The sequence below is a fragment of the Rhinichthys klamathensis genome, unplaced genomic scaffold (genome assembly GCF_029890125.1).
Source record: "Rhinichthys klamathensis goyatoka isolate OS25496 unplaced genomic scaffold, OSU_Roscu_1.1 h1tg000181l_1, whole genome shotgun sequence".
In the NCBI taxonomy this organism is placed as follows: domain Eukaryota; kingdom Metazoa; phylum Chordata; class Actinopteri; order Cypriniformes; family Leuciscidae; genus Rhinichthys; species Rhinichthys klamathensis.
In genome coordinates this window covers 3029124-3052087 of record NW_026606709.1, presented here as the reverse complement: position 1 = coordinate 3052087, position 22964 = coordinate 3029124, and the positions used below count along the sequence as shown (strand labels likewise).

General features: G+C 43.2%; 1 protein-coding gene across 1 annotated transcript in view; it reads left to right on the top strand.

The window, feature by feature from the left end:
* Window positions 1-22964, top strand: part of cdh13 (cadherin 13, H-cadherin (heart)) — a 430791-nt gene that overhangs the window by 116765 nt on the left and 291062 nt on the right. The window contains exon 2 of the mRNA XM_056261289.1: window positions 220-340. Within this exon, the coding sequence (XP_056117264.1) occupies window positions 220-340 (121 nt within the window). The remainder of the gene's footprint in view (window positions 1-219; window positions 341-22964) is intronic.

Below are 22964 nucleotides of genomic sequence, written 5' to 3'. Positions count from 1 at the left end.
TTGCAAGTACATGTCAACTAACTCTCATTAGAGTATTAGTAGCCTGTAGTAAATTGTTAGTAGACTGTTAGGTTAGGGTTAGGTGTAAAAATATTTACATTAACAGACTTGAGTTACAGCTGCACAGACTCCAGGATCCAGCATGAATCATAACCTTAATTTTTTTAAAATTGTTCCCTGTATTCAGTAATCAAAAGGAAATCTTTCTTTCCATTTCAGGTTGTGTGCACTGGAGCGCAGGAAAAAGAAGAGAAGGCTGAATGTGTACCGGGATTTCAGGAGAAGGAGTTCCAGGTGGAGTACAGTGGAGGGTTCCTCAAAGACGTTCCTCTGCTGCAAGGTATGATTGGGGAATTTGTGTATTTTTGGCTTTCTCTTGCCTCTCGCTCCCTCTCTTTCACACACCGTGGCCGTCTGAGCCACATGTGCGCGCCAGCTGGATAAAGAACAGTTCTCGAGGGACTCTGGTGAATGTTGATTGTTCATTATTCTCATTATCATGCACAATACTTTCTCATTTATATAAAAAAAAGAGGAAATAAAAGCTGCAGTGTCCAAACAAAAACATCAAAATGATCTGGTGCTCATAAATTATTCTGTTTGATTGTGGGTGTTTACAAAGCCTTTGTGATTCAAGTCTCTTCCAGCATCTGCTGTTTGTAACTGTTGCAGTATCATAGAACTTTCATAGTTTCTGCATAAAGATTCACATAAAGATTCTGGCAGACCATGCCGCCATCCAGACAGATTCTGTCTGGAATCTGGATCATAGTTTTCAGAGGCAGTTAAGATAGATTTCATCGAAACACTTTAGAACGGGCAACATTGTCCCTGTCAGACTGGAACAATGACATTAAACCAGCAGAAAAAGAAAAGCAGAATGTGAGAACTGCTAATAACGGAGTCGTTTCCTCACAGGTCTCCACGTTCACACAATAAAACTCTCCCGAGACCCAGAGAATCAGAGTGATTAATGAAATTACAGTCTAATTACACATTAAGCATGTACGTCCCCACAGGATACTCGTACACTTCCTTGCATGAAAAACACCATGAGTGTTTTGAGAGCAACAACATATTAATCAGTTTTCCAGATACATTATAAACTATGTGTTGCCTGATGGAGTTGTAATCCACCCACCCCTTAAGCATAACATGAAAAAATTTAGAAAATAAATGAAAAAATGCAAATGCACCTCATAGATGTCCAGAGGTCGTGTACTGCATGTGAATACAAATCAGACAAGGGACCGAACATGCTGCAGAGGTCAGTGCTGCAGTGAGAGAAAGCAGACAGTGGCTTCACTCAAGCAGGGTGGAGTGTGGGGTGCTTTTATTACACTGATCCCCTTTTGTGGAAAATGCAAAAAGTCATGTGAGATAGTAGTGTAATAGAATAATATAATATAATATGTAATATAATAGAGAATTGCCCACCTTGATATTCATTATCAGTCAGCAAACTAGTCTGAATGGGTCACTGATTGAAATTGGTTTAATCCAGTTGTCCGTCCGTCCGTCCATCATCCACCCATCCATCCATCCATCGTTCTGTCTGTCTATCTATCATTCTCTCCATCTATTGTTCGTTTATGCTTGTAAAAATTTTAAACAGCGTACATACTTGTCTGTGTTGCCCTGTCCACATTTCTTAAAAATATCAACAATTACGTTATGTTCTTGGGGCTAAGAATGTACTCACATATTTGGCATTATTTTCAAGTCTCTTTTTTTGCAAGCTCTGACAAGCTCAGAGAGCATTTTTGAACATTATTATACTTAAGACCTAATAATTAGCATTTATCAATCTAATTCTCAAGTACATTGAAGGTTAAGGCTGTCATCTGAAAGATTTGTTTTTTAACAGAAAGGTGTGAGTGATTTGATTGGTTAATCAGGCTCTATGGAATCTCTTACGATGATTGTCAGTCCTCTTAAAAAAAAACCCCAAAAAAACCATCAACAAACTGTTCCTCTTGATTGTCACAATTCACTGGACTGTGTCTCCTCTGAGATGCACGGTAATGTCTTCAAGCTTTTCTTCGACTCCTCTGGGATCGGCAGTAATGTCTAGCTGGCACTGCTTCGAGCCCCAGTGGGAATCTAGTATCTCTGCCAAAGTGCCTTTCTTTTTTGTCAATTGACAGTCGTGTCAACAGGTTGCACAGCTAAAAGAGGAAGAATGGGCACCGTAGTTTGCCAAAACAGTACTGCGGATACTGCAGTTTAACAATACAATCCAATGCAGTTTTTTGTGAACGTTTGTGTTGGTGTGTGAGACTGGGCATGACTGTTGAGTTTGCACACAGTCACCGATTTGGAGCCGGTTTGACCGGTGTGTTCCAAGTTTTTGTATTTGGGGTGAGCCATTGATCCATGTAATTAGAACAGTGAGAGTGGTGGCAGTCCTTACAAAAGATTGTTCCCTTTGAATTTCAATTTACTTAAGCTACAGAACATGATTACACTGACATAAGACCACTCAACACCATTAAGCTGACAGACAAAGAAACAAAAGCACAGTCACCAGGGCAAAAATGCAATGAGAAGTGCCACTTTTTCCAATGGAAAAATATTTATTTTGTCACCAATTCAGCAAGATGAACAATCTAGCCTGGAGTTTCAATCTTTTTATTCTATTCTATTCTATTTTATTCGATAGGGAAGGGCACTGAGGCATTCTGTCATCTAGGGACCCACCGATCCATGCACATGGAGACAGAGCTCAGTTCCGCTTTACTGAGTCACCCTGTAACAACTGTGCACGTCTATTACCCTGAATATGCTCCTGTCAGCACAGCACAACACACAAAACGCACTCACGTGCACAACTTCGCACATGTGGGCAAATAACTTTCTTAGTAAACCAAAATAGAAACGATGGCATTACCATGTTATGTTTTTTGCGAAAGCGTGATCATTCAGTCAGAGAAGTAGGCTTGGATTTTTATGAAGCTTATTTGTTGCATGGTCTAGGCTTAAGAACCTTGCAGGGTGTACAGCTGCTAAGAAAACTGGCCTGAGTGTTCTCATTTGTTTTTATAGATGTATGGGGGCAGCTCAAACTAACTTTTCAGCTGTGCTGTCATTCTGGACCTCAGAAGGATAGGACGCTCGAGAAGAAAGTTCAACACTCTTAACTTAAGCAATAGAAAAAAAAGAAACACAAATGTGATGTTTGTCTAAAGTTGCTTATTAGTATGGTTTAATTGGATCATCGAATATCAGCAGCAAAGACCAAAGACATTGGTTAATAAAGTAAGATTAAATACATAAAGTATATTTGTATCATTTAACATTTAATTATTCCAGGTCTGTGTAATATTCTGAGTTTGGATTTCACTGTTTTAATTAATTTTGAGAAACAGTGAATCTGTTTTTGTGCAGTTGAGATTAGTAAATGCAGATTCACATTTAGTCTATAACTTCAATAACCATCATGTTCACACAGCGCACACAACACGTCTATCTTTACTCCCGATTTCTCTCAACATGCGGGCAGGAGAGCTGCCAGTCAATAAATGGGAAAATAAAGTAACTTGCTTTGGTAAATGGACTGCATTTATATAGCGCTTTCACAGACCCAATGGCCACCAAAGCGCTTTACATATTGCCTCACATTCACCCATTCACACTCATTCATACATCGACGGCGGTGTCAGCCATGCAAGGCGCCATCCAGCTCGTCGGGAGCAGCTGGGGTTAGGTGTCTTGCTCATGGACACCTCGACACTTGGTCAGGTGGAACCGGGGATTGAACCACCAACCTTCCGGTTTGTGGTTTCAACACTGAAAATTGTTCAATTTTCAGTGTTGAACAATTTTCAACACTGAAAATTGTTGCAGTTTGTATGTGTGCCTATGTTTTACAGTGTGTGTGTGCGTGTGAGCTTGTGTTTTCAGGTGTGTGGCTGGTGACTCATAGCCGGTGTCAGAGGCAGTCAGCTGTGCAGGTGACATATGCAGATTTATGTAAATACACTGCTCTCCTCTCCTCCTGTTTGGCCATGCCTGCTCAGTAATTATGCAGATGGAGGCAGTCTCGAGGTGGTCAACGCTAACCACCTGAGAGTCCTGGGTCAACAACATTAATTAATTTAACTCACAGAAAGACTGCAAACATGCATAAATGTCAAAATGCATATGAAGGAACACTGTATTTTAAAACATGGGTACAGAATTCTTGCACATCTTTGCACTAAAACCATGGTTTGGTTATGTATATATACTATATATATATATATATATATATATATATATATATATATATATATATATATATATGTTTCTCATTTATAGACATTTGCAAATATATATAGTATGAATGTTTGTGTACACTTTCAGAACTTTGATTTGAAAATCGACATGTAAAATGAGAAGTCAGTTCAAAGAGGAATCTAAGTGAAACACGATTACTTTTCCCCCCCTTCCTATCAAACGGTGCACCTAAATTAGGAGTAAAGTCATTTTCAGGAACCCTTGCCAATAAGAGCCTGCGCTTACAGAAGTGTGGCATTCTCTCGAATGGGATATCGTTTTTATATTGCTATAACGGAAATCAAATAAAGTGGAGTGCTCTCATTTCTCTGGATACTCACCGTATAGGTATCGCCATTCTCCTCGTCCCACACTATAATGAAGAAGGAAAATGGAATGCAATTTTATGAAAGCCAATGAGATTGATCTTTTCTTCTCCCAGAGCCCCTCACCGTTAATTCAACACCAGCTCCAATTTCACACACTTATTATCCCGCAGCTGGTCGCACCAAAAATACAAACTGTGCTCGGCTCGAAACTCCTCCGCCACTGGGAAATTAGAATATCACCCTACGCAGATCAGAGAGATCACATATCAAAGTAGAAGGTGACACTTTTGAGAATTGAGTCACAGGCTGAAGACTGGACAATTTATCCTTTTCTCATTGCGCTATAAATCACTTCATCTAGATCTTCTTGCAAAAATGTAACTCTTTGAAAGATTGTCTGATAATCACAAAATAAATTAATTTAGAGCACAGTTGAGAAAATAAATTCATTGTATTTGTGAGCACTGACAACAGTCCCCAAAATTGGAATTTCTTTTTCTATCAGTTGATTTTGTAATTTTTGAACCCACCATTTATACAACTTTTATAACGCCAACTTGATTTCTTAGATGCAACCAGTCACTTCAGGGCTCAATCCTAAGTTTTTTTTTCTACTGGCCTGGTCGGGTAATAAAAGTTATACAGTCAAGAGCAGGGAGTTATTATTTTTCTTTGTCTTTTGTTGCTTGATTAACATTAAAAACACAGACAACAGGTTTATTAGGCTGCTGTTACTTTAGGACCAGTGGCGGCTGCTGGTCTTTCAAAGAGGGGAAGCTCATTTTTGGCCTACATCATAAAAATTGTCCATTTATTTATGAGTAAATTCTGCCCTACGTTCCTTTTCAAGAAAATGCTCTGTGACCCTGTCGTACCAACTAGGTGTCTTTTCCAGTGCTGACTTGACCAGTGTCCTCTCAATGGCCAGCAAGGGGAAATGTGTCCGCGATGGCACTGATCTCGAATATCTTCAGCGTCAGCGACTTTTTATAGTACAAAATCGCTGTCAATCAAAAGGAGATGCAGTCTTTCGACAGACCCTCCAATCATCACGCAGAAGCCCGGAGTCCAGGCCAGCCCACTCCTCCATTCACCCCCAGAGACGCTGAGTGTCCGTGGGTGTCGCAGCATTTATCCAATGACTGCCTAGTTTCGAAGCACTGAAAAAAACTGTTCAAAGCAGCCCCATTGAAGTCAATGGACACTAGGCTTCAACAGGGAAATGCACTGTGACGCTATTGGAATGCATGAGAAGGAAATCGAGTCAGCCGAACTGCATGTAGCTGATTCTGAATGAACTCGTCTTCGAGATGAACGTGTTCTAACTAGGGCTGCAACAACTAATCGATAAAATCGATAATAATCGATTATGAAAATCGGTGTCAACGAATGTCATTATAGCGATTAGTTGGTCTGCTTACGTTCACTGGTGATTGGTTGAAACAGGCCAATCATGATGCTCTCTGTCTTACATGCGCTTCATGAGGCACACACGCAAGGTCTCTCTCCCTCGCCACTCTGCCGTGTGCGCGCGCTACACGATTTGGAGCACAGTCTCTTCTGTCTCGCATGCGCGCTCTTGCTTGCGCGCTCTAGATTCCGGGAGTTTGAACTAATTTGCGGGCATCAGGGAGCCGCTATCAATATGCGGGTGACTCCCGGAACTTCCGGGAGACTTGGGATGTCGGTATTTTATCTCGAGCATCAGGTTGCGCAATCAGTTCGCTCGCAACATAAGTGATGGATTAAAATAGCGGTACCGCAGAAATAGGTTAAATTAAAACGGTGTTTACAAAGTGAAGCACTAAATATAAAGGCAGTTAATAACAGCAGCAGTAAAATATTGTTTTTTAGTCACTGTACTCAGTGGTTTTCAGCTAATGCTTGTGCACTAATGCAAAATTTTTCCTGTCCTTTTAATCAAGCCTGTTAGCTTGCTGCATACCTCCATTCTGTTCTCTTTTTATAACATTTGCCTACTATTAAGTTTTAATTGTTTTTCAAACACGATCTACTGCGGCTCTACGTTCACACGCTTGTTTTCAGTCTTTCTATATTTATTTGATCAATTTATCCTTATAATTCAATTAATTTTAAATACAAATTAGATGAATTATATATTTGAGATGTTTTTAGTTTATATCTTCACATCTGAACAACATGTCTGTGTAAATTTGTTTTAACAAAGCTTGTGTGGATATCATTTTTTTTTACATTAATCATGGTTGTCAACTTGCCATCAGCAATTATCATTAAAAACAATGCAAATATTGATATTAGTAAAACTCAATGTGTGGCTTTTGCACTTTTTAAAGTACACTTTTACACATAAATACCCTTGTGGCGAGCAGGACGAGGCCGAGGGACGTGAGAGAGCGGCGCGAGGCCGGTGGCATGAGTGATAAGAACGACACCTGTGAGACGCACTGGTCTCGCATCTCTCACGTCCCTCGCCCTCGTCCTGCACGCCACAACCCTGATTTAGGGTTCTCTTACGAGAGTATCTCTCGTACTGCGTAATAGCTTTACGCTAGGGGAAAAACTCTTTTCCGCGAGATATTGAAGCCAAAAATTATCCTTAATTTTTTATTAATGTAAAACGCTTTGCAGCAGCAAGCAGACATAGGCGAAACAGCTCGCGCGCCTATTGGTTGCTCTGCAGCAAATGCAGCAGCCTATCGAGAGAGACTCTGCGTGACGTAATGACCAATGGGGGCAATTCGCGCCCATATCGTCACGTCCCGCCAGAAGGGGCGTGGTCTCACCCTATAAATATGCTCGTTAGGCTGATACAAGCTGATTTTTACCTCTTCAGCGAAGCACACGCATCGCTGGATCCGGAGTGAGAAGCCGCGCCGTCGAAGCAAGCCTTTCAGCGGGACGAGCTCTGGAGTCGCTGGCCTCGCCGCCTTCAACTGCCGTACCTGCTGCGCTTTCCGGCGTTCTATATCCTTTTATACTCTGTGTGTATTTACTCTGTTGAGAGTGTTTGCTCGCTTACTTGACGCGACTCACACTTCTCTCACAAAAGAGCTGCGTCTTTTTAAAGATGCCTTCCTGTGGCTCGTGCCGCGCCCCGCTCAGCGATGGAGACCGGCACGTCATCTGTGTTTCCTGCCTGGGTGAGGATCACGCGGCTCTCGCGCTCGCTGACGGCGGATGCCCTCATTGCGAGTTTTTGCCCATGGTGACTCTGAGGACTCGCCTGGCATCATTCTCCGAGCCTTCACCGCAGCCCGCCGTGGTGCCGCGCCGCAAGAAGCGCCGCGCCCAGCGCGCTCCCGAGCTTTCTCCAGCCCGCCAAAGCTCGCCGGTTCGCCCGCCAGCTTCGCCGGCTTCGCTCGAGTCGCTCACTGACGGACAACGGCCGCCGCCTGCCGCCGCGTCCATCCACGAGTTTGACGAACCCACCGAGGCGTGTTCTCTTCTGGCATCCGATAGTGAGGATTGGGCGAGCTCCGTGGATCTCCCCTCCGCTAGCGTTTCCCGCCAGACCACTGGTAAGAGAGCCGGCATTGAGACTGAGCTGATGCGTCTGCTCTCTCAGGCCGTGGGAAGCATCGGCCTCGATTGGGAAGCGCCCGCGCAACCGCCGCGCAACAGGCGAGCTCTGTGGACCTCCGCCTTCTGTCCGCGAGTCGTCAAGGAAACGGGCCAGCATCAAGACCGCGAGCCCTAAAAACCGCGGCTAGCTTTCTTTACGTTATAAGAAATCTACCCCGCCCCCCATGGGCGTGCGTCACCGGCAAATGAGAAAAGAGTGTGTTTTAGTCCCCGCCGAGGCCGGACTAATCTCCATTTCTCAAACATTTCTCAGCTCCTAGTTTGAGCGGCTGAAAATGTCATTATTGCAGCAATGAGTCTGTTGTATAACACGCACACCTGCATACAAACGCCGACACACACAAAACTGTGATGACGCTCTCTTATCTGCTTGCGCTAGTGTAGTTCTCCCTGTGGCCCAGTGGCAGAACCTGAAGCTTTCACGCGAGAGACCCGTGTTCGATCCCGGCTCTCGCAGCAGATAAAAATTTAGTCTCGCCGCGGCCAGACTTCCACCGAAACTTTTCGCTCGTTCAGTTCCAGAAAATGCGACTGTTCCAGTGTATTTTGCAGTAAACAAGCTGGTACCACGGCCCGCTTGCCTGCACATAAAGGCTGTTTCCATGGCGACCCAGAAAAATCATGTAATCATTGTATTTCTGGTTTTCCGGCCACAGCCGATGGTGTTATAAGTGTAATAAAATGCTCACAGCCCAGTGTTCATTTCTACACACAAACACAGCCCGCCACGGTACAGGGCTCGCACAAATGAAATCGACGCATGTCAATTGTGCATTAAATGTAGTGAATGTGCCCACAACCCAGTGCCCACAAACACTACCACGGTTTCTGTAAAACGAAACCAACACAAGTCTTCCTAGCCTCCTAGGAAATCGACGGTGTTTTCAGTCTCGCCGTGGCCAGACTTCCACTGAAATTTTCGCTCGTTCAGTTCCAGAAAATGTGACTGTTCCAGTGTATTTTGCAGTAAGCAAGCCAGTACCATGCCCGCTTGCCTGCACACAAATGCTGTTCCCACGGCGACCCAGATAAATCACATAAATGGTGTATTTTCTGGTATTCCGGCCACAGCCGATGGTGTTATGAGTGTATTGAAAATGCCTACAACCCAGGGCTCATTTCTACACACAAACACAGCCCGCAAAAATGCTGGGCTCGCACAAACAATCCGGCCACGGCCGATGGTGTTATGAGTGTTGTAAGAATGCCCACCCAGTGCCCATTCCCACACCCAGACACAGCCCGCCACGGTGCAGGGCTAGCACAAATAAAATCGACTCAGGTCGATTGTGCAAACAATGTAGTAAACGCGCCCATGTCACCATGCCCGCTCACACTACATGCTGCGTGTCCCTTGGTTTCTGTAAAAACGAAACCAACACACATTCAGTCGGCCATGACCGACAATGTTTTCAGTGCAATAAATGTGCCCGCAGCCCCGCGCCCACATTTTCTCACAGACACGCCGATTCCTACGGGATCTCCCCTGCTCGATTTTTCTGCACAATCTGCCATAAAAAAGCTGAGCGCGGCCAGGCCGCCCGCTGTGATCAGCGCGCCCCCCGCCTCGAACGCTGTAAACACGGTGTTGTGTTCCCAGTATGCCCGGGCTCTCGAGCTGCCGTTTTGTTGCGGCCGGAGCCCGGATTTCATTCTGCCTCTAGCTATTCACGCAGATGCGTGGTCAAAGCTTCCCGGGGTATCAGAATGGGTGCTGAACACTATAAAGAGAGGCTATTCGCTACAATTCGCCAGCGCCCGCGCCGTTATACGGCGCGTGTCGAAACTACGGTGAAAAACGAAGTGTCTCATCTACTTCGTGCCGAGATAGCGAAACTACTGAGCAAAGGGGCTATAGAACCTTTATCTCAGGCTCAGAGCGAAGGGGGCCTATACAGCAGATATTTTCTGGTACCGTAAAAGGATGGGGGTCTCAGACCCATTTTAGATCTACGACAGCTGAACAGAGTGCTTGTGAAACGCCAGTTCAGAATGCTTACGACCAGGAAAATCCTCGCGCAAGTGCGCCACGGGGACTGGTTTATGTCGATAGATCTGAAAGACGCCTATTTCTAAATACAAATAGCGTCCCATCACAGGCGATTCTTGAGATTCGCCTTCGAGGGCCAGGCATATCAATACACAGTCCTGCCGTTCGGCCTGTCCCTAGCACCTCGTACATTCACGAAGTGCATGGACGCGGCGCTCGCACCCCTGAGACTTCAGGGCATGCGAGTCCTGAACTACTTGGACGATTGGCTGATTCTAGCTCGATCACGATCGGAGCTCATAGAACACAGGGCCGCATTACTCGAGCACCTCGAGGAGCTGGGCCTCACAGTCAATTGGGCGAAGAGCTCACTGTCTCCCAGTCAGAAAATTTCCTTTCTGGGAACCGTGTTGGACTCGCTGTCCATGACAGCACGCCTGTCACCAGAGCGCGGGCTAAATATTCAGCGCGGCGCGAAATCCTTCCGCCACGGCGCGATAGTTCCGCTCAAAAGGTTTCAGAAAATGCTGGGGCTGATGGCCTCAGCAGCCTCTGTACTCCAGTTGGGCTTGCTCCGCATGCGCCCACTGCAGATGTGGCTGAAAGCGCGGGTTCCACCCAGGGCATGGACAGCGGGTCTGTTTCGCCTCAGGGTCGACCTTCAGTGTGTTTCAGCTCTGGAACCTTGGAAAATAACCGACTGGTATCAGTCAGGTGTGAGTCTGGGGACCGCTTCGAGTGTGAAGGTGGTGTCTACGGACGCCTCCACCTCGGGGTGGGGAGCGCTGCTCGAGGGCAGACCGCTAGCTGGCCTGTGGTCAGAACGGGAAAAGCTCCTTCACATAAACTGCTTGGAGATGATAGCAGTCGACAAAGCGCTACGGCGTTTTTGTCCCCAGGTAACAGGCCACCACGTCTTGGTCCGGTTGGACAACATGTCAGTGGTGGCATACATAAATCGCCAGGGCGGCGTCAGGTCACGAAACCTTCACAGGCTGACGGAACGCCTCCTGGTCTGGGCTCAGCACAACCTGCTCTCACTGAGAGCAGCGCACGTGCCTGGTCACCTGAATGTGGGACCAGACAGACTGTCCAGGAACAATGTTCCAGCAGGGGAATGGTCGCTGCACCCGCAGACGGTCCAGCTGCTGTGGAAAACGTTCGGCAGAGCACAGGTGGACCTATTCGCGTCCCACGAAAACGCTCATTGCCCGGAGTTTTTCTCGAAAAGCAAGGACGCGCTGGCTCATGTTTGGCCCCGCTGCCCCCTATATGCTTTTCCTCCTGTCTCGCTCCTGCCTCAGGTGTTGGAACGAATCAGGGAGAACGGATGCCCAGTGCTGCTCGTAGCTCCGCTCTGGACAAACCAGACGTGGTTCCCTGCCCTGATGCAGCTGACCAGCACTGCCCCATGGCCTGTACCATTGAGGAGAGACCTCCTCTCTCAGGCGGAGGGCTCGATTTGGCACCCTCGCCCGGAGTTGTGGTCCCTGCACGCATGGGCCATCAACGGGTACCCGCTAGCCTCCCAGAAGGAGTGTTAAACACGATCGCGCAGGCTAGAGCTCCATCTACCAGGCGGCTCTACTCCTCGAAATGGTCTGTTTCTCTGCATGGTGTCAAGCCCAGAGCTTTTCACCTGTGGAATGCGGGGTTTCGGAAGTACTTTCCTTCCTTCAAGAGCTACTGGATAAGGGCAGGACCCCATCCACGCTCAAAGTATATGTGGCGGCCATAGCAACGTTTGCAAAACCGGTGTCTGGCCAGTCGCTGGGGAAAAACGACTTAGTCGTGCGTTTCCTTAGGGGAGCTCGGAGGCTGAACCCTCCCAGGCCCCCTTCAGTCCCGACGTGGGACCTTTCCACGGTCCTGGAGGCCATGAAAGGCGCCCCGTTCGAGCCTATCCAGCTGGTGGACATGAAACACCTGTCGTTCAAAACAGTGTTTCTCATGGCTCTCGCTTCAGTGAAGCGCATAGGGGACTTGCAGGCGCTTTCAGTAAGCGCGTCGTGTATGGAGTTTGGGCCTAATGACTCGAAGGTCATTCTCAAACCAAGGCACGGGTATGTCCCGAAATCCCTCAATACACCGTTCAGGGCCCAGGTAATTTCCCTGTCCGCCCTTCCGGTTCTCAGTGAGGAGGAGGATGCGAGTCTCCTTTGCCCCGTCAGGGCATTGAGAGCTTATGTGTCACGCTCGTCTGTTTTCAGACAGACGGAGCAGCTTTTTGTTTTGTTTGGCGGGCGTTCCAAGGGACTCGCCGCCTCAAAACAGAGCCTATCCAGATGGATAGTGGATGCCATTGCGCTCGCTTACTCTGCAAAGGGCCTACAGTGCCCCTTGGGTGTCAGGGCGCACTCCACGAGAGGCGTGGCCTCTTCGTGGGCATGGTCGAGCGGGGTTTCCCTGCAAGATATCTGTACGGCCGCGGGCTGGGCCTCGCCGTCTACATTTATAAAATACTATAACCTGGAGGTACCCGCCTTACAAGCTAAGCTTTTGGCGGTCTAAAATTCAGTGCTATCTGCCCCGCTGTGCGGCCCAGATGCTGAGTTTACTGCAGCCCCATGAGTGTTGACACACGTATGGCCACCCAGATCAGGCTGAAAGCTTTCACCCTGGCTGCGCGTTTTATTGTCATATGATAGCCCCGCTGGGTGCTTTTTTATAGGGAATGATGCTTCCAGCCTCTCTTCCTCCACTCTATGTGAGTTTATGGTGATTATGCACTACATGAGCCCTGGGCTTCGGCCCTCGGGACTTTGGTGTTGGATCCCTGTACGCACGGCGTGTTGCATTGTGTTCCCCTAGCGTAAAGCTATTACGCAGTACGAGAGATACTCTCGTAAGAGAACGTACTCGGTTACTAACGTAACCTCGGTTCTCTCTAGAGAGGGAACGAGTACTGCGTATCTTGCCGTGCTTGGAATACGCTCTGGTTCGCTTCAGCGATAAAAACCAGCTTGTATCAGCCTAACGAGCATATTTATAGGGTGAGACCACGCCCCTTCTGGCGGGACGTGACGATATGGGCGCGAATTGCCCCCATTGGTCATTACGTCACGCAGAGTCTCTCTCGATAGGCTGCTGCATTTGCTGCAGAGCAACCAATAGGCGCGCGAGCTGTTTCGCCTATGTCTGCTTGCTGCTGCAAAGCGTTTTACATTAATAAAAAATTAAGGATAATTTTTGGCTTCAATATCTCGCGGAAAAGAGTTTTTCCCCTAGCGTAAAGCTATTACGCAGTACTCGTTCCCTCTCTAGAGAGAACCGAGGTTACGTTAGTAACCGAGTACGTTTTATTTAGTTATAATAAACAACAAATCTAATTGATTTTTTTTTTATCTGATTAATCGAAAAAATAATTGTCTGATTAATCGATTATCAAAATAATCGTTAGTTGCAGCCCTAGTTCTAACGCATTTTTAGTCAATAAAATGTTAACACAATAGTATATGAATTTTTTGACATTATAGGGGAAGCCGAGCTTCCCTTGCAGTCTTAAAGAAATCCCCACTGTTTAGGACCAATATACTGTTACTGTCACAGTTTCACTCCTCACATGTGTTTCCCTGTCTGTGTTTCCCGCCACTGATCAGTCACCATGGACACCAATCACCTTCATCAGAGCTGTTAGTCATTTGTTAATTATCTCTGTGTATTTAGTTCCTGCTTGTGCTCTGTCTGTTGTCCGGTATTGTTTGTATCACCCGTATGTGTGCGTGTTCCCGTCTTCTTCTGGAATAAACTGCTATTATTTGGATTTGCTTGCCTTCGTGAACTCTTTTGAACTTGCCTCACGCAGCATCGTGACAGCACATGCATTTTCAGGGTTTCCGCGGATCCTTAAAAAGTCTTAAGTCTTAAATTAGATTTTTAAAATTTAAGGCCATAAAAAGTCTTAAAGTCTTATTTTTACTTATGAAAGGTCTTACATTTTCGATGGCAATTTGACTTAGACATATCTAAATTAGCGTACTTTTTTATTCATTATTTTCTTTGTGGATTTGCTTGTTCATGTGACATTTCGCATCACATTCGCAGCAGCACTACGTCTGTCTCCTGCACGCGAAACAGGAGGAGAGAATAAGTTGGTAAATGTCCGTTCAATTGTAAGTTCATTATTTATGTGCGTAGTGGTGTGGGATGTCTATTGTCTATTATGATATTGTAATCTTTGTTTTAACAATGTACGAGGCACTGTGAGCTGACATCGCTTTTTTCTCTCGTGCTTTCACTAAGTGATGTGTGGTTATAGGGAATGTTATGTTCCCAAATGAGTTTTTGTTTTATATTTATATCATATTAAGTTGTTATCATCCAATATCACATCAGCAAGAGTGCTGTTTTCCTGTGCACAATTGCGAATGTTATATTTATTTTATATAACAGTTAAATGAACATTCTGAGTTATATTTTATAAACAATACTGTCAATATTTTTTCAATATTATCAATATTTAAAGTTTTCCCTTTATTTTGCAGACGAGAATTTCAAAATGAAACCGTAGCAGAGTCTCAATGCAACAGACAGCGAAGTTTTTTTGACTGAAATCCGCGTTTTGAACGAATCAATTTAATGAATCAATTTAATGATTCAATGAACAATCACTTGTGCTGCGTCCCAATTCGCATACTATCCGTCTTAAATAGTATTCGAAAATAGAATTAGTACGTCCCAAATCATAATATGTTTAAATGAGTGTTCCAAAGATACCCGGATGGTCTACTATTTCCGGTCAGAATCCGAAGTGCAGATCGATGCACACTCTAACGCCGCCTTCACACTGGCAGTTGAAATCAGCTCCGATACGGCTCCGAAACGACCGGAAGTCATTCATTTCCTATGGAGATTCGCAGACCGCATGCGAATGAGTCCGAAACGGGTCCGACCGAGTGCGGTGCGAAGAAAATCGTGTCCGTTGGTCATCCGGATGCGTTCAAAAAATTGAACTCTTGCGAAAGGCTACGGACGGTTCCTATCCGACAATTCCAGCGGAAGTTAGCGTTGCTATGATACTGATAAACAAACCTGAATTCTTATCGTTATAAAATCATTATTTATTTTATTAAAAGTTAAGTTGTCATGTCATTTTTTTTATTTTCATGATTTGCTAACGTCATTAGGGCAGTTAATACAATTAAATTGTAGGCAGACATCGAACTAAATGTGATATAGTGGTATAAATTATACCACTATATCACATTTTTAGCCGACCTGACATGTCAACGTCCTGAGCAACTTTCCTCACGCAGCAGCCTTCCTATTAATATCTCTATAACCCTCATCAGAGAGATCATACAGAACTGACAGAATCAACCTAATCTAATCTCTCCGCCATTTTTGTTCTACCCGCTTCCGACGCTTTTCACTGTGTAGTACGACGTCCGTTGGGGGCGTATTGCGTATTACGGAGCTGATTTCAACTGCCAGTGTGAAGGCGGCGTAACGGCTGATATTGCCCACAACCCATCGTGGGTTGGACGAGGATTCGGTTATAACTACAAACACGAGTGAAAAGTGTTAAAAACTACAGACATGGAGGACGTGCGAGTCCGGCGGTTATGTAGAGAGGTTTAGATAAAGGGGTTTGAGTGATTAATTATCAGTACTGTATCTAACCTGACGAAAATGTATTTATTCAATGTTGTCTACCTGGTTAAATAAAGGTTAAAATAAAAAAAAATATTGCATCTGCAGCAGCATTGTGAACTTTTGTAAACATACGTTTAGCCATTAACTTTTAAATGCATCATTACATTCAATTGCAAACACATGAGGAGAGTCTCCGCATGAAATACCCACGACTGGCAGATGAACGTGCTACAACATTTCTCTCCGAAATGGTAAGAAATTATATTAGATTGAATGGAGGATTTTAACTGTGACGAGATGATTGACAGGGCAGTTTACGGTGATAGGATGCACGCGACAGATCTGTCCGTTAAAGATGACGAAGTAGTATGTCCCAAAGCTTGCCTACTCTTTTGCTTAACACTCAAAAGTATATACTTTTTCTTCACAAAAAGAGTACATACTTTAGGGTTTAGTATAAGTAGGCGAATTGGGACGCAGCCTGGCTTCTTTCCCGAACGAATCAGCCGTTTGAACGAATCGGTTGAATGAATGACTCCATCAACTCACTTATTAAGACAGTGACTTGCCACCTAATGGCGGTTTTAGTTTCACATTTAAAGTACCCTTTAATTGAGAAGGGTCTCGCTGCAGCCTGCGGTGGACATCCAACCCGACCCACATCCAAGTGTGACGTCAGAAGCCACTCCCATGCCCAAATACAGGAGTAGGCTATTTTAATCCACACTCCATTTCAGAAGGTGGCGGTAATGCACATTTAAAAAGTTGTTTGCCAACCGCCATTAAAAAAATCAAAAGAAGAACCATTGAGAATGTATGTTAATTATGAGATGTTAAGTCATTATTATGAGAAAGTTTCTCAATATAATGAGAAACTAAGTCATAATTATGAGAAAGTTTATATGATTATATTTTTTTTACTCAACTGTGGCGGAAACGGGTAAAAATAAACTTTGGTTTGTATCCTAATCAAGTTAGCGTCCTGTTAACTGTCGAGCCAAAGTTTCGCTCGAGTCTGGTTGAAGAGGACAATGATGAGGTAAATACTTTTTAGTAGACACGCATATCTCTTCCCACAACATTACTACAATAATATTTTTAAAAGGTGTGTGAAGAGGACATTAAGTGGATGTTCGTAAGGGACAAGAGTCACCATGAGTTATTCCGTTGGGAGGTGACAAAGTCTGTCTTTCTCCAGATGGACAGTGCCGATCAGCAGAATGCATTCATATCAAATTGTCTTGAAGAACAAGGCCTGAAGGTCCATGCCATGTTTTATGATTAGCCAGAGCAAAGCATCTCTCTGTAGTCCGTGTGTTTGTGTACTGTATTTAAAGAGCTGTTCATCCGATCATTCAACTGTTCAGACTGATAGTTGCAACAGGTTTTGTTACACTTTTTTTGTAAAATAAATACAAACATACACAATGAAGCAAGGGATGTCTTTTATTCATCAATTCCATGTTACTTAACTAATATATAATCTATCAATGTAAGCAATCTATGTATATGTAGCCAAGTATCATTCAAATGTTCACACTTTATGATAAGTGGAACATATCATTAGAATATTAAATGACAATTATAAAATAATGAAAATATGTTTAGCGTGACTTTTACAATACCAATCTAATTGTACACTTAAATTTCATACATTTAAAACGTGTTTTGGGTTGGTCAGACTCGATCATAATAAAAGTGAATTTATCTCATTACATAAATGAATAAGGTACGGTATAAAGGTTTTTATTAACAATTACCCTAACTTTAATCAACGAATGCAAAGGTTTTACCGGCTGTTTTGAAAACGAAATTAGCTCCGTATATTAGACACTCTCTAGATTTAATTTGTGCCATTTTAGTCTAGACATCCTTTACAAAAATAAGAAAACGTGTATTAGTAAAACAAAGGATAACAACCGTTAACATATTTCCGACAGGAAGCAGCGCCATTTTGCACATGCGTACAACAAATCGAGCCACGTGCCGTACTTGGGCATGGGCGTGGCTTCTGACGTCACACTTGGATGTGGGCCGGGTTGGATGTCCGCCGCAGGATGCAGCGAGCTGTACTTGCTTTAATTGGAATGTTAAAATTAGAAATCAGTTCATATTTAAAAATTGAATAAAAAAAAATTTATAAGTCTCATAGCTTTATTTATGCATTTGTAAATGCAGTGTAAATATATTAATGCCAGTTCTGATGCCGCTTCTGTGTCACCTCTGCACTGCAAAGATGGATTTTGATTTAATGATTTAATTTGACTGGTAACAGTGATATTGTGTTATTATTCTAATAGAATTTAACTTGAATGTTAGAATTTGACATAAAAGGTGATGCATACATCTACAAATGTCCATATATAGATGAAAATGCCCCTGGAAATCAATATAAGGTGGCAAATATTACCCCTTAATAAAAAATGTAAATTTCTATCACTGCTGTAAACTGACCACTGCATAGAATTTGAAAAATATGAATATCTTCGTGAGTCAGCAGTCAACAACAGGCCTAAACCAACCATGGCACCAAGCACAAAAACACAATCAGTAAAATATCATCTAATTATTATCAAGAAAACTTTGAAAATATCGAGCCATATTTTTGTCAATATTGCACACCCCTAATGCACGGTATTCATTTTGATTTCTTCGGGTCTTAAAAAGTCTTAAATTTGTTTTTAAAAAGTGTGTAGAAACCCTGATTTTCTTTCTCAACTGTTAACATTCACTTAAGCCATAACCGACTGTGTTTGCTAGGAGACTGTAATTTTGACATAATTTTGTGTGAATTTGTCCATTCAAGTGCAAGACACCGTGAAAGAGAACTCGATTTAGTATTTGCGCGCTGTCTGAGGGGTGGCTTTCTGGGTGCGCTCTTCGGATGTGTGTGCAGACTTGCCTTCTCACACTAGCCTGACTACGTCAGACTTCGTACGTCCGCTCAATTTCAGTTCGCTTCTGTACTCAGTATGAGATGGCGACCTATCTCTCAGTTTTCCCCCGGCCTGAAAACAGCCGGCCAATCAACGAACAGAGGGCGGGCTGAGAGCTGTGACGTAGACGCTAAGCGTCGAGTTTTAGATTGTATTTTAGGTTAGGGAAATCGAAAACGACCGCGAGTTATACTTCTACTACACTATATACTATAGTTATACTATACAAATTATACTTCAGACAAGCGCCCCCCCGCGAGAAAGAAAACACTTTTCAATTATGCCATTCCAGACTCTGTCTACGAAGCAAAGTGAAGTAGCAGAGTTTGGTATTACCAGGCTATTCTCACACAGCGCGCGAGTACCGAATTGAGTTTTATTTTGCGTCGCTTGAATGTTTGTATTGGCAAGGGTTTAAAAAAAGTGCAAATGACAAACTTTCATGACAATGCTGCACTGGCCCGATCGGGACCATACACTGCCCCAGGCCATCTGGCAGTTCTTTATGAAGAGCCCTGCACTTAAAACTTAAGAACCCTTTTTTTTCTGTGTTTACACATTAGGCTTGATATCGCTTGCAGATAGTTCTGTTTTTTCTTAATGTAAGTGTGCTCGTTGCTTCAGTCTAAGGCATTTTCCACCAGATTCTAACTCCCCATTGGCAGTTCAAACATTTACCTCCATCTTGCTCACCATTACATCATGCAGGCCAAAAACAGTGCACCAGCCTCATTCCTCAGACCGAATACAGACTGTCACTGTAACAAGCAGTGTGTGATTCACTATCGCATGTATGGCGGTAAGATTCTGAGTTACAGTCTTGATTAGCCATCATCACAATTATTTTCAGACACTTCCTCAGCTCTCAGTCCATGCAATAGTGTGTCTGTTCAGGCCTGGCACTGATTCGTAGCTCTGGAGTACCTCTTCCTGGAAGAAACTCAGACTTCCTCCACTGTGTTGTGCTTGACTTTATCATTGTTCCATCTTAAGTGCACTCAGCCTTCTGCATTGCTTACTGGTTTTAAGGAAATTGAATTGGGGTATAGCCTCAAGATCTTTGAGTTTACAGGCATAAGTGTTTCCATGCGTGTTGAAGGCACATAAGCACGCTTTACAGTGAGTTTTTTTTTTACTGGCTGTGAAATGACAGCTCACTTCAGGGCCAAATAACATCAATTTATTGTATGTGATTGTAAGAGATGATGATAACTTAGAAGAACCTTTGCTGAAGAAACCTCCAACCTGATGGTATCCACCTTATTTTTCAACGCGGAAGGAAGACGTTTTTTGTGAATGTGCAAGACTTCCGATTTATTAGCCAATATAGGGAAATAACGAGAAGAATATAACAGTAAGTGCAGTCAACTCTATTTATAATTAAGGCAATACATTAAAATGATATGGTAAGAAACACCAGTTTGCAAACTCATGCAGCATAACGAGCTGTTTTGTACAGCTAAAAATAACTGGAAGTGAATGACATCGGAAGCCTAATCTAAGACACATTAATATTACAAATGGCCACGCCCGCTCTTACCTGAAAAATAAGGTGGATACAGTGCAGTCAGGCCTTTATCTTTAACAAAACAAATGTTTTATTTATCATGAGCTAGTCATTATGAACAAGTTATATTCACACTACATTAAACATCTTAATAAAAACATCTTTTAAATTAAGTCATTACATAAATAAATATATGCTATGTGGTTCAAAAGTAGCATTTTTTTTTTTATGGTAATCTAATCTCTGTTTTAGCCATGTATCATGGGCCCCTGTCTCTCTCAACATGGCTTTCTCCAGCTCACGTCACTCTCACAACTGTAATTGTACAACATTAATCACACGGCCCACATACAACAAGGCCCACTGCCACTTTTTGGGGTATTTTTAATTGACTATAAATCAGGCACACACTTGACAAATGACGGTAATTACAGTGCAGTTGTTTCAGTGCTAGGGAGAGTGTTTCCCTTCAGTAAAGAGAAGGGTCGGCAAGGTGAGGCAAACGTGTGTGTGTGTGTGTGTGTGTGTGAGAGAGAGAGAGAGAGAGAGAGAGAGAGAGAGAGAGAGAGAGAGAGAGAGAGAGAGAGAGAGAGAGAGAGAGAGAGAGAGAGAGAGAGAGAGAGAGAGAGAGAGAGAGAGAGAGAGAGAGAGAGAGAGAGAGAGAGAGAGAGAGAGAGAGGAGCTCAGGTACACACTTGCCAACATGACCTCCAATACAAGCTGTCCTGATTTTGAACTGAAGTGAAGGGCTGTACTGGGGTGAGGGGTAAGGACGTCATAAAAAGGTATGCTTCAGGAAATGTTCTAATGGTTGGGAAGGGTCAGCCTAATGACTTGTTATACACCAAAATTTCAACATCCAGAACATTTTTAGCCGAAAATTAATTTTCAGTTTCGGCCAAAACAGTTTTGGAGGGCTGAAAACATTAACCGAAAGGGTGACATTTAATTGGCGCTTCTCCGATGGCACATTTTGATGGTGTCACTGTCTTTTTCGTGCACACAATGTGGATAAGTTAAAAAAATGTTATGATCCAATATCTTTAGTCTATGCTGTTTTCAGTTGATGGCTGAACAAAACGTCCTTAAACATTATTTATAGTTTGCATACCATCCAATAATCTCAATAAGCTTGATGCTTTGTTATTTTTGAACAGCGCAAAGCGCACATGAACCGATCATCTCTTCCTCTTTACTATGTTATGTTGCGAAATAAACATGAATGAACATCATAATGTATGTTGAAAGAAACTTACTGAAATGTATGTCTCATATAATCACTGAGTCATTGTTTCAACTGTGGAAAGGCTTCAATAAAACTACTTGTAAACAATGTCATGTAATGTTATATTTACCCCAGGAAAGCCATTCAATGTCCATAGATCATAAGTTAGCTAGAAATAAATAATTTTGCTAAATATATGCACTATTAAACACTGTATTCATTATATTTTTACTTAACATTTATTATTTAATGTATGTTTGAATAAATCTGTCATGAAGACAAGTTTTTATTACAGCGGCCATTTAAATTAAATTTATATTTCAACAACGAATTAGAGTAGAAACATAATCATATCATTACAAAGTTTACTTAAAAACTGCACAACTTATAATTTACAAGTTTTTATACAACTCAGATTTCATTTCATTTAATGTGATTAATTAATTGCTTATTAAACAAACTTTATTTGTGGTTTTCAGTAAAAATTATTTTGGTGCATCACTGGGGATGTTGATGAAGTTTGGTCAGGCTCTAAGACCATCGTAAACCAGTTCAGGCCATTTTAAACCATATACGGCCAGAAAACCTGTTGAGGAAATGACTTAAACCAGCTTAAGCTGGTGTTCTGGTCTTAGCTGGTCTCCTAGACTGGTCACTTGGCTAGTTGTAGGGAGATTTTGGAAACCTTTCAGCTGGCTTCCTAGATGAACACCAACATGCCCTGACTGATAGACCAGTTTATGCCTTCTAAGACCATCTGAAAACAACAAAATAAGTTTTTTTTTTAGCAGGAATGCTTAAAGATCTTTTGACATCCCTATTTTCTGTAGCTAGGTCTTGGAAAGTTCCATGCGATTGTTGCTCTGTGACATTGCCCATGTAAAAGTCCCCTTCTGAGAACTTGTACTTCTCAGTCGCTTAAATGTAGTTCCTGCGGGTCTCCTTCTTGAGCACTGACCCATAAATTCCAGTATGCTAGCAATGGCTAGAAGTGGAGGGAGGTTATGGGATTGAGTTCTAGGACATAACTGAGGATAAGGTGTCCTAAGGGGGGCACCGTACTGGCAGCTGCTCCCTGTCTGCTGCGGGCACAGTGACTGCCATTTGATCTCGCCTCCGCAAAGGCAGCAATGCAAAATGGCCCAACTCCACTCGATAACCTACTTTGTAGAAGATTTTCCATTTCTAATGCAAATCGGCGGTGAATATGGCTGGACTAACAAACATTGTTCACTACGCTGAAGAGAAAAAAATAACCAAACATGTTTAATTCAAATGCGCCCGTTCGCAAAATGTGTTCATCAATTAGTAACATGATCTTTGGAATTGCTGCTTTGAAGGGGAATTTAAAGAGTGTAGCGTGATTCACACTGATACAAACTGTCGGAATTAATGCTCTCCAGTGTTCGACAGTCGCCTGTTCAAAATGACTAGAATACCGAACCATTAGAGTAGAATCTGCTACATCTCTGCTGCCTAAAAGGTCAGCGGCAAACTTATACATTTTAATGAGCTCGTGGAATTTGAAGCTTATTTGCCATAAATTTGAATAAGTGCTGTG